The sequence below is a fragment of the Choristoneura fumiferana genome, chromosome 29 (genome assembly GCF_025370935.1).
Source record: "Choristoneura fumiferana chromosome 29, NRCan_CFum_1, whole genome shotgun sequence".
In the NCBI taxonomy this organism is placed as follows: Eukaryota; Metazoa; Arthropoda; class Insecta; order Lepidoptera; family Tortricidae; genus Choristoneura; species Choristoneura fumiferana.
The window spans coordinates 4,419,765-4,432,816 of record NC_133500.1 but is presented as its reverse complement, the minus strand read 5'-3'; the positions used below and the strand labels follow the sequence as shown (position 1 = coordinate 4,432,816).

The 13,052-nt window shown below is 35.5% G+C and overlaps 1 protein-coding gene across 1 annotated transcript; it reads left to right on the top strand.

Annotated features, from left to right (window-relative positions):
- The first annotated feature begins 7,616 nt into the window (after positions 1-7,616).
- Positions 7,617-12,839, top strand: LOC141444248 (uncharacterized). The gene is made up of 4 exons (XM_074109737.1): positions 7,617-7,844; positions 10,674-10,868; positions 11,348-11,477; positions 12,015-12,839. The coding sequence occupies exons 1-4, from the start codon at positions 7,799-7,801 to the stop codon at positions 12,445-12,447; spliced, it is 804 nt and encodes a 267-aa protein (XP_073965838.1). The 5' UTR covers positions 7,617-7,798; the 3' UTR covers positions 12,448-12,839.
- The last annotated feature ends 213 nt before the right edge of the window (positions 12,840-13,052 follow it).

The window sequence follows — 13,052 nt, the reverse complement described above, 5'->3', positions numbered from 1 at the left end:
TGTTCTTACAGTGTGGAGGTGGAGGAACTGCATGAACACGCATATTTAGCATAAGCTTAACTAGGTCGCGGGTGAGCAAGGAAATTATTTTAGTTCAGTATTATATGTCCAAGAAGAATATTCAAGAAACTTTGCAGAAAGGGCCCTTAGTAACTTGTTTGAATCTGCAGGCTCTAATACAGTTATTCGCGTGAAAGCCTTTATCAATGATGTATAATTTTATCCCTGGCGCGCGGAGAGGCATGCAGTGGAAGATTTATCCGTCCATCGGCTCAGAAAGCTATCGAAAAGATCTTTTACACCGTACGATCGCTGGTTCAGTGATATCACGGTATACGTCAGTTTTCTCTTGTCGTAAACAAGGGTATTTTAAAGAGTCGGAACACCACTGTCCGGTTCCAACTGAAACAACTAGAGGTTTGTGGGGGAGGCCTGTGCGACTGATAAATGGTGATGATAACGTCAGATTCATTTGGCGGAATGAGGGCTACCGTTTTCACGCTCGCCAGTTGGCGCCACTGTAGACAAAGGTCCTGCCTTATAGTTAGTTTGTTATAACGGGCGTGAAAACAAAATTTACATTTAAATCATACCTTAATACCGTACCATAAAAATATTGAGCATGCCACAGTGTTGCGTAGTCCCGTTTTATACGGAAAAAGAGAGGACAATGGTTTCAGAAAGACAAAACTGTCTCATAACACAGACATGCATTGACCCGTAACGCATATTTGCTGTTATTCATTTCAGGTATTGCAAAATATTCTAATTATAAATAAACCCGCGCAGCTTACCCAAAAACAGTGACATTTGACATTTCGGAGACTTCTCGCTACACTAGCGCCACCAGTGAGGCAATTTTGGCAAGTTTTCGTCCCTCTCTCTCCCCTTGGGGGGACGACATCCCCCAACACTAAATCTCACGTGAGATTTTTTAAACCATTTTTTCAGTTAAGTACAGTCTAGTGCAAAAAATATACTACTAACTCTACAAAAATATGTACCACAGACTCTTATTCTGACACAATAAGGCCGAGTTAAAATATTTTTGCGCGGTTCGAATAGATACAATAATATTTACCTGTGAGAAAATCGAACAATAATAGTATATTATTTTCTTAAGTTTATTCATTGGAAAATCATTTTTTAACTCCCGACGCAAAAAGAGGGCTGTTATAAGTTTGAACGCTGTGTGTCCGTGTGTCTGTCTGTGGCATCGTAGCTCTTAAACGGGTGGACCGATTTGAAAGCGGCATTTTATTTGAAAGCTGGTTTTTTAGCGATCCTCTTACATATGTTTTATCAAAATCGGTTCTGAAGTTTTTGAGATATTGAACTTTGAAGTGACAAAGGGGTTTTCCAACTTTTTTTGGTTAGGTTATATTTATACACGTACATTTTGACATACCTATGTTACCTAACATACAAACAATGTAACGGACCCCTCGGTGTCTGAGCCCAAAGCTATCTTCACTCAATAACATAATCCTTTCATTCTTCGAGAATCATTCTCAATCATTACTATCAGCATTCCGCTCGATCAACGACACTTCCAAAGGAATGCGAAGCAAACATAATGATTGCTATATTTAGCGTGGCACTGGCATGTGGCGGCGGATTTAAAAAGCTTTTTCTTAAAATTGACCGTACAATTCGTATCATAAAACTAATATTACCTACTCGGGAGTTAAGGGCGCGCCGAGTTTGTAGCGCATTTATTGCATTTTAATCGGTGTATCATTTTAATATTATGTAGCTTTAGTTTTGGAACTCATATCGATACCTTTAGGTTCAATTGGCGTAAAGGACAAAATGCCACTTTTCAGGAGAAGCAAAAAACGTTTTTTATTTCAAAAAATCTGGTGTATTTTTTTTCTTTGTTGACCAATATTTTCGATGTCTATGAGAAAAGTGCTTAGAATTCTTGTCTTTACAGGATAGTCTGGTGACCATAACGCTAAATAAGATAGTTAAAAAGTTAAGTGTCCTTTACACCGTCGAAAAAACGTCCAGTAGTCCCTTACGTCCACACCATTTAAAAAAATATACAGTAATTTGGGCCGTAAAGGTCACTTTCATACAAAGTAAATGCAATTTTGGGGTGTAAAGTTCACTATAACTTACTAAATACTAGTTATTTTCTGTAGATTACTATAACTACAGAAGTCAATTATGTAAGAATATTTAGTATTTTGCTATAGTTATACGCTAGTAATTACATAGTAGTGATATTATTTGTTACGTAACGATAAATTATCGTAAAGCACATTATCACACCGAACTTACATTCATGGAAGTAAATTATTGTTGTGTAAATATTTATTAATTAGTTTGGTTCGTTGTTTTATGTTAGTAAATTAATCTAGGTTGTATTGTGAATGAAAACACAATGATGGTAAAGGTAACAATTTATTTTAATCATCTTTAATAATCAGATAACTCATAGCTCACATACATTAGATATTTACTTCATTCTTATAATCAACTAACGCGATTTAATCCAAAATAAAATTAAAAATGAGATCTCTTTAAGTTCAAGTTATGTATCATTAACCCTAATAAAGTATATTTGTACTTTTTGCTGCATATTACAAAATATACTTGAATAGTAAAACTATTAACGCTTCAGTTGGAATCACAAAACAAAATATTTTGTTAAAATGAACTTATAAATATTACTTATAAATAAATATAATAAATACTTATAAATAAATATTAGTTCGTGACAGTAATAACTTACTATACAATTTTTGTACTAAGAGCCTTAAATTAGCAAACACTGCAACAAAACAAATGTTTTAGTAAGTTATTACTTTCAGGAACTAATATCATTAAGTTTCTAGAAAAAAACTACTATTTATTAAAACAATATATTTTGTTTTGTGATTCCAACTGAAGCGTTAAGAGTTTTGCTACTCAGATGTATTTTGTAATATGCAACAAAAAGTACAAATATGACTTGTTAGGGTTAATGTAAGCATAACTTGACTTTAAAGCGATCTCATTATAAAAAATATTTTGGACTAAGTCGAGTTAGTTGATTATAAGAGTGAAGTAAATACCTAATGTATGTTAGCTGCGAGTTATCTGATTTTTAAAGATGATTAAAATAATTTGTTACCATTATCATCATTGAGTTTTTATTCACAACACAACCTAGATTAATTTACTCACATAAAACAACAAACCAAAATATAACTAATAAGTATTTACACAACAATAATATATATATTCCATGGATGTTAATTCACTGTGAAAATGTGTTTTACGATAATTTATCGTTACGTAATCAATAATATCATTACTATATAATTACTAGCGTATAACTATCATCATCATCATCATCCCAGCCTATATACGCATCCCACTGCTGGGCACAGGCCTCCTCTCAGAACAAAAGGGCTAAAGAGGTATAACTATAGCAAAATACTAAATATTCTTACATAATTTACTCCTATAGCTATAGTAATCTACAGAAAATAAAAAGTATTTAGTAAGTTATAGTGAACTTTACACCCCAAAATTGCATTTACTTTGTATGAAAGTGACCTTTACGGCCCAAATTACTGTATATTTTTTTAAATGGTGTGGACGTAAGGGACTAATGGACGTTTTTTCCACGGTGTAAAGGACACTTAACTTTTTAACTATCTTATTTAGCGTTATGGTCACCAGACTATCCTGTAAAGACAAGAATTCTAAGCACTTCTCTCATAGACATCGAAAATATTGGTCAACAAAGAAAAAAAATACAACAGATTTTTTGAAACAAAAAACATTTTTTTCTTGTAAAAAGTGGCATTTTGTCCTTTACGACGATTGAACCTAAAGTTATCGTTTACCTACCTCTTAAAACGTTTCAATTACAAAGTGACATCATCAAAGACAAGAATAATAAATAAATATTGTTTATAAGTTCACTATTTTTATGATAAATGTAGGTAGTAAAGGACCAACTAACATGAAACGGTTCCAGCTAATCAGGTCGTAAAGGGCAAACATTATAAAGTGAGTCCTATACACCCATATTCATTACATGTCTTGTTATTATAGTCATGCAAATGGCAGGTCTTAAAGGTCAAGATGCGTAAATTTATGACTTTACGTCGTAGTTTATAGTTTATGATTACCTTTACGTTCCATGTTATTTCAGGTTTGATATTTACACCCAATAAATTATTTGTTTCTGGTCTTTAGGCATGTCAATATATGGGGCGTAAAGGTCGCATTTTTCAAGATATCAAAATTTTAACAATACAGATCGATAGAGCTTGAAATTCTGAACAAAACTGTATATTTAACTCATTTTCGGTATTTTGTCCTTTACGCCAATTGAACCTAAAGGTATCGATATGTAAGATAGTTGAGGTTTTACTGATTAAACCATACACTGTAGAAACACTATTACTCGTGGTTCGTTTGATAGAAAATAATCCCAAAGTCGTCTAAAAAACAAAATGAACCCTTAGTAGGTATGGCGTAAGTAGATACCTAAGTATTGTGCGGCAGGTCTTGAGTTTTTGAATAAGAAACAGATGTTTTCTCTCGATTATAGATGTCATATTTTTGAAAAATATAATTTGTTTTATTAATACGCGGAAAATAATTAAAAAACGCTCGCGTTCTGATTAACATAATATATTGAGCCGCCACGCTTCGTCTCTACCCTTCCCCCCTTAATTTTTAATTTTAACGTATTTTTAATGTTGTGCCGAAGTTTTACAAATAAATTTATACTTTCTTTCTTTTATTTCCTTCTTTCTTTTCTTGTCCCTAGGGACTGTTTCACCAACCATTGACCAATTTTATTTCAGGGATAAATGTAATGCTATCTCCGTCAATTCTAACAAAACAAACAGAGGCGGCATCACATTTATCCGTCAAATACATTTGATCAATTGATGGTGAAACAAGGGATGAATTTGGCAAGTTTTTAGTAAAATCCCGATACATAATTTCGACTGCCAGATTGTTTATGCAAGCAAAGCTGGGTGTAAAGAGTGTCTTTAATACCGAGACCGACGAAACGAACTTTAGTTTGCAGGAATTTCTTAGCCGAGTACTGCCTGCAAAGCCACAGGGGTGTCAACATAACTCAAACCTCATTCAGTCAGCTGTAATTACAAACGGCTATTGTTCATCCCTAAATGCTTCTATTTTGCTACAGAGGGGTGTCAAAGAGACAAGGTAGACAGTGGCAGGCGTAGCGACAAGCGCTTCGATTTTTACGTTTATACCTCCTATAGGCTCTGGTGCCTCGCTGGCCGCTAACGAGGCTCGCTCACTTCGCTCGCTCGGCGCGTTTTGTGGTCGTAATTTTATACCTAAAACTCCTCGCTCTGCTCGTTTTTGTAACTAATTTTTAATCCCCGACGCAAAAAGAGGGGTGTTATAAGTTTGACCGCTATGTGTTCCGTGTTTCTATCTGTGGCATCGTAGTTGAACGGGTGAACCGATTTGAAAGCAGGTTTTCTAGCGATGGTTCTTAGACATGTTTTATCAAAATCGGTTCAGCCGTTTTTGAGATACTAAACCTTGAAGTGACAACGTAGGGGTTTTCCAAAATTTTGTTGGTTAGGTTATTCGATGCCTAAATTGGCGGTAGGTAAGTGACCAATTAGGTACTACATTACTAAAATTTGTTTTAAATACGAGTAAAACATATTTAGTCCTTTCCAGTGCTGGTTATGTAAGATCTCACATATTTTATTTTATTTTATTCGGAAAACCAACAGCTTAAATTAACTAATACACGTGGAATACAAAACATCTAAGTAACAATAGAGCCAATTGAAGGTTTCCACAGATAATACGAAGATACGAACACGTTAGCACAAAGAAATGGAAAACAAATGAAATAAAAAAATAAATAAATGGAAAACAAGACAGAAAATTTTTGAACATAAAAAAGAAAAATCAAAGAGGCGACTGAGTCCAGGGATGAGGAGCAAAGAAATTTGATGCTGTATTTCTTACTGCAGCAGGTTTTAATCGGTACAAATCTAGATCCTCATGACTCAGGTGACTCAGGTAGAGGTAGAGATGAAATTTAATGGTGTTTGTGAAGTTCTTAATCCGCACTGGGCCCGCGTGGGAACTACGACCCAAGCCCTCTCGTCGTAAGAGGAAGCCTGTACCCAGTAGTGGGACGTATATAGGCTGGGACGATGATGGGAGCGCCACGGAAATCCAACCATTCATTTATGTCGATCTCCACTCACCCCCAAACCTAGCCTTTAGTAAGTCTAGTACTGAGCTAGCTGCTCCGGACTTCCGGTTCTTGCATGAGCCGGGATGAGCCTTTGGCATACGACTAGTCTGCAGGATGTCGACGAGGACTTTAAAAACCGGCCAAGAGCGTGTCGGACGCGCCCGATATAGGGTTCCGTAGCCATTACGATGATTTTCGATTTAAGAATTCATTTGGGTACGGGAACGGCCTTAAGAAGGTTCAAAAATACGACGAAGCGCTTCGAGAAAAGGTAGGTAGTGCCCTTGCGCTTTGCTTGGCTTGGCTTGGCTCGTAACGTTCTTACGTTTTGCGTCGGCGCTGCGCGGGCGTTTACTAAACGACGCTCGAAAGACGCTAAGTATGCCCGGGCCCTAACAAACAAAAAATCCCGTGGGAGTTAACGAAAATTACATCGTGGATTTAATTGATTTTACATTTTTATGTTTTTTTTTAGTGTAATTCGGTATGTATGAGAATAGGACGTAAACTATTGTAGATACTTCTACACGGACGGAGCAACAGCTAAGCTAAGCTTTTTATTAATGAAAATATTTTTGATTTTGACACAGTTGCATGTGTCACCGTACCATGACGTGGTTGGTGATACGCCTGACTCATACAAAGGTACCTATCACAACATTTTACATCCTCCCGAGTCACCGTTCATTCACCATGATTCTCTCATACAATAGGTACAATGACTCTTTATTGAACACGAATACAACGATATAGGTACAGTAAGTACTACATGAAACCGAGGAGAAAAGTTTTTCAAGGTTTATAGGTCTTATCGCCCCAGAGCGATCTCTTACGGACAACCTTTACAAAAGTAAAGAAAAGGATACAAAGAAAGAAAGAAGAAAAGAAAGAAAGAAAAGAATAAGAAGATAGATAAAGTAAAGAATAGATTTTCGCAGTAGGTGCAATTTTAGATTAGAGCAATAAAAATACATAAAATACGTTTACAACAAAAATATTAATAAATTAAATACAATAGATTTTACTCGGCAACATAAAAATAGACTACCATTAATGCACAAGATGACATAGCGCTTCTTAAGCATAAAGTTACCTAGTTATTAAGTTACTAATTTACTTATTAATTAATTAATTACCTAGCATACAGCAAAAGTGTCCTTAGATGGACAAAGTCACATTTTTTTATAGTAATTAAGTACCTACGTAGTTTAACTATATATAAAGTCATCATAATTATCAATATTATTACTAAAACACTTTAACAAATTGAAAATAAAGTGAGAATAAATTACGAACGCATTACAAAATCGCAATTCCTAAAATTAAAATCAAAACGAACGCGCCGTTGCCAAGCAGCGACGCGGCGTTGCCAGCTCGCGCCCGGCCACGGCCGCCGGCCCGGCAACAGTGTCCGTCCAACAACCGTGATGCGAGTATACTACATTTAAGCTTATTTAAAATCAAAAAATGATAATAAATACGTAATAAAATCACGAATAAATATCAAAGTGACAGTTTTTATAGTATTTTGTGGAGAAAGTGTGGGTTTAAAAGTGTATTTTGGATAAGGACTGTGTTACGGCAGCCATGATGGAATCGGATGCAATCAAGAAACGGCTAGAAAGTGGATACGGTATGTGAATATTGCGCAGTAACTGGCGCGCTCAACATTCGTTAGCATTGAACTTGCCCCATAGTCCCATAGTCTAGGCCACTGTAGAACTTTATCACAGTAAACAATGTTATTCGACCATAACAATGCTTATCGAATGACGTTAAATGCCACAGTGACAAAGTTTTGGGGCGGCATAGAAATCAAAGTCGTCGAATGTAATATTATAAAAAAGTTTGTGTGTTTCTTACTGTTTTACTGAATAACGTATGGATAGATTCGGACGAAGTTTGCTGTAGATACTTAGGTAGTATGGTTGGAAGTCTGGAATAACATAGGCTAACTTTTAGCACACTAATATGTTCACAGTTTTAAAATGTTAACAATAGAATCCCAACAACCTCCACCGATAAGTAAGGTAGAGTAGGTATAAAAATTTGCACGGTATTTTTTATACAACTTAGTTAATTGAAAAGATTTACTTACTTGGGAATTTTCATGGGAATTTCATAAAGTAATAGAATGGCAAGAATGTTTTGAGTTTTATTTTGACTCGTAAAATTTACACATTTAATGTGGATTATAAAATTTATAAATGAATAGGTACCTATAGGTATGTGTGCTGATAATGTTATTTATATTTTTATCAGCTTTGTTTTTATCAGTTTGTCACTGTTCACGTGACTTGCTATACAATGACATTGTGATAAAGTTCATTATTTTTAGTTTTAAGTAATTAACTAAATGTAAACAAACTTCAGCTCCCAGATTTAGTACCTACATTCAAGGATTATCAACATTTTACTTACTTATCTATCATTGTAACACAAACTAGAATAATGTATTTAAATGCAGAAATGTAAAGGTTTAATAGTTTAGTGGGGGAACTTCAAAAGACATCAATTGACGTTGTTTTGTTTACATTTAGTACCTAAACCTTTCATGTATTAATAATGCAATTAATATAGAGTATGAAGATGTTTGATGTAAACAAATAGTATCGATACTTGAACTTTGTACCCTTACAACAAATAAAATGAATCATAAATTGTTATTTAATATAATACCTATTATGTAGGTGGTTTTATATATTAGTAGGTATTTGAACAGGTGGGTTGGTGGGGCACAAGTTTTTACTTAAGGGTGTACCAAATAAGGAATATATTATTTGAAAAATTAACTTATTATTAAATGTTTATCATTCTAGTAGGTTCCTATGTTCCTGCTATTATATCTGACACTTAATTTTTGACATGCGCTCTCTGTTTTTATTTGGTCTGAGGTCTGAATTACTGCCATCTCCACCTGCATCTCCATCTGCCACAGCGGAGCGTGCAACAATATCTGACACGTCCTTCCGGCCCTAGAAATAGAGTCGTATCAGATATTTATGCACGTATTGTTCTGTCAGATATTTCTGCTCGTGACTGTACAAACCGAGACTTACTAAGATGAATACAAAGAAATTACAAAAATACAAGTCTTTCATAAAAAATAAATTAGATTTGGCATCACGAAAAATGTGCAATACAAAATACAACGTCGGCTAGTGCGTTTGTTGAAAAACAAACTAAAACGAAACTTAAAATCTAACGCGGTGAGTTTATTTCCTAACAACGATTATACTTATGCAATTCAACGCACGTTTTGGCAAGCAAAAGCGATTTTTAACGCTGTTGGTTTAGAGATCATTTCCTAATTGTGTTTATTTTATCATTTCTAACTGATTAAATGTCTGCCGCCTGTATATCAAGGCTGTATCGGGTTTGATAACATAACACAAGATTTATTACCATCATTATACCAACCGTAGGACGTCCACTGTTGAACATAACCCTCCTAAGTTTCTTCGGTTGGACAGAAGCAGGCGTTCGTAGCTGTAACCGGGCGGCACTATTCAAGCGACGGTGCGGGAGAAGTAGTAGAAGTGCAGGGCTACTACGAAACTAGAAACTCGAAGTTTGTATCGTACGGTCCCTCTCGCTCTCGTATTAAATAGTATAAGTGTCAGAGGGACCGCACGACACGAACTTCGAGTTTCGAGTTTCGTAGTAGTCCTGCCGGACGCGCTCGGCGGTCGCCGCGTATGTCCGTATTCTTTACTTTCGTTTGGAAATCCGTGGCAAATTTCCGTATTCCGGATGCAATCACACAAAATTCCTGCCTGCTAATAAACACAAACACAAAGACATTGAGTCAATTTTTATCTTACAAAAGAGAGCAATTAGAGCAGTTTATAATTTGAAGACGCGTGAATCTTTAAGATCTTTTTTTAAGGAAACAGGTATCCTCTGCCGTCGCTTTTTGCTTTTGAAATAATCATGTATGTTAGGAAGAACATATGTGATTTTTCCACTAACGTCGATAAGCCAAAGGCTACCAGAAACACGGAAGCTTAAAGTTCCATCTTACAGACTGGCTAAAACCAAAAAGTCGTTTCTGGGAAATTGCATACGTTTTTATAATAAAATTCCAAAAAATATTACAAATGAAACGGATACAAAATTCAGATCTATTTTCAAGAAGACATTAAAGGCGTATTATAAAGTTAATGATTATATCATAGACAGGGTTATTTGGAAATACTCGTAATTACGATCCGCATTAGCGATCCCTTCAAATAGCGAACCTACTTTGTTTAAAATAAAGTTGGGTTAAATACTTGTGATGTATAGATATCATTTAATAATATTGTAAATCTGTTTAAAAAAAACCTCGTTGAGTTTCTTGCCGGATTCTTCTCACCAGAGGTTTTTCCGAACCGGTGGTAGATTTTTTTTGACATTCATAAGTGCTTAGCCTAAATTGAATAAAGGTATTTTGACTTTGACTTTAAAACAAATTTTTTAGAACCGGAGCCAACAACGTTCTCGTTCCGCAACACGAAGCGACTCATCCAGATGGTCCAAGCACGGGCTTGCCTGTGGGACCGCCACTCCCCGGAGTACAAGGACCGGCTGGCGCGGGACCGAGCCTGGGCCGATATATTTAGCGAGCTGGACCCCGCCTATAGCTCCGCTAGTGCCTCGCAGAAACATGAAATTGGTGAGGAAATTAATGGGTAATCTCGACTCCGAGGAGTGTTGTGATTCACTAACTCCAGCTCCAATATCGGAACCGACTCCTTTGTTGGATTCGGTTCTTTTGAGCGATTATTAGTTTTTCTGTAGATTGCGCTCCGTTCTATCAGAGTCCGTCTGGATCAGTGCGATTCATTAAAATGACTCGTTTGGATCTGTGAAGTTATTTTTTTTTCTGTACTTAACCGCTTTTTTAGAAAAAAATATGTTCAAAATGAATGAAGATAGCATATTCGTTCCTATAGATAGATCAATACAGATTTTTTTCTATGTAGAATGGCATTTAAAATAAAAAATTGACCGGATGTCACTTAGCCGCTTTTTAGCTTGAGCACGGCAGCTAGTTTTACGAGTATTCTTTAAGCCATTACAATAATAATGCAATGTAATAAGGCAATTTACTTTTTTGATGGCATCACTATTAACTATGTTCTTTTGCTTTAGGCCTCTGCATCACAAAGAAATGGTACAACGTGCGAGACTCTTATGTCAAGTCCATGAAGCCTGGCTACCTGGGCAGCCGCAGGAACAGGCCCTATATACACTCGGATTTGCTACGATTCCTAGACGACAGGTATTAAAAAGAAAGAACGAGAAAGAATGCGAGAAAGAAATAAAGAAAGAACATTTTTATTTGGCATATAAACAAAGTAACAAAATAAAACAATAATGTTACTTAAATAGTTTATTATATCAGACGTTACTTTGCGGAGGTCCATATCAACTTATCAGCGACCATACATATGATAGCTACGTTTGTGCATCAAATGTGTGTCCTTGCAGTTTCTCAACACACAGTCGCTCACTATGCTAACATCTAGTAGCATGTTGAACGGTTGTGTTCCTCTAAGTATGAAACGTGTCAATGTATTGCGGTGATATGTAGTTGGGTTCTGCGATTTGTGTATATTTTTACAGTGTGGAGGTGGAAAGCTGCACGAACACACATTTGTTGCATAGACGGAGCTAACGTAATGTCGCGGGTCAGCAATAAGTGATTGTTAATAGTTTATTTTTAACGGTTGTATGAGACTCTGGACAGTAGTAGGTACAGCATAGTTTATAAAAAGACATGAGTAAGAGTAAATAATTAATTGTTTTATTTCAACAGATATTTTGAAAAGATAAAAAGAAAATGTAGTAGCACACAGCAGGGCGCAGAGCAAGAAGACGACACAGAAGAAGTTGAAACAGAACCATGGGACCACGAAGTGTTTGTCAGCATAGACGAAACAGAAGAGGCTAATCCAAATAAAAGATTAAAACTAGAATATTCCGAAGACAGCCTTAAAGGAGATAATTTGAAAGTCAAAGAAGAAGAAGACATAGTCGCTGTCCTTTCCAATCTAATACAGAAAGAGGAGGACGAAGATAGAGCGTTTTTTAAATCGATAACGCCGTCGGTGAAGAAGTTATCGGAAGATTCAAAGTTTGAGTTTAGGATACAAGTAATGAAACTAATAAAGACTTTGAGAGCTAAAGATAAGAACAGAATCGATTTAAAGACTGAGAGGATATCGAATAATGATAGCGAAACGGAATGATGTTTGTTTATTGTTCTATGTTTTGTATTAAACGTTTGTAATAAAAGTTTAAATTTTTTGTGCAAAAATGTACCCAATTCTCATTAACATTAGTAACATAATTATTATCACAACTGGGACTTATCACGTTAACTCTACTCGTACGAATAAATAATACTTAAGTCAGGAATTGTAGCTGCGTTAGAAAAATGGCCTTGCGACACGGTTTTTATTAAAGCCTAAATTGAATATAATAGATTGTACAACAAGAGCATAAAACGACCCATTTTACCCGAGACGTGTACGCCGGTACGGCGAGGGTGGATAGACAGGTCAAGGGAGAAATGGGTTTAATGCTCGAGTTCTACATTCTACTTTTCACTTCGATGGCAAGGAAAAGAAATAGCCATGTACCTTTTATTGTTCATGCATTAGTATATCATTATAAAAATTTAATTTTATTGATCTATTTTGATTTGGTTGATTTTTAGTTTTATAAAAAAATAAATTAAGTACTAAAAAAAAATACAGAAACTTTTTTGTTTGTGGCTGTTTACACCTGATTGCCTTGGTCTTAGACGAAGATTTTCTTTATGCACTAGAGCATAAAAAGTAATTTTATGTCG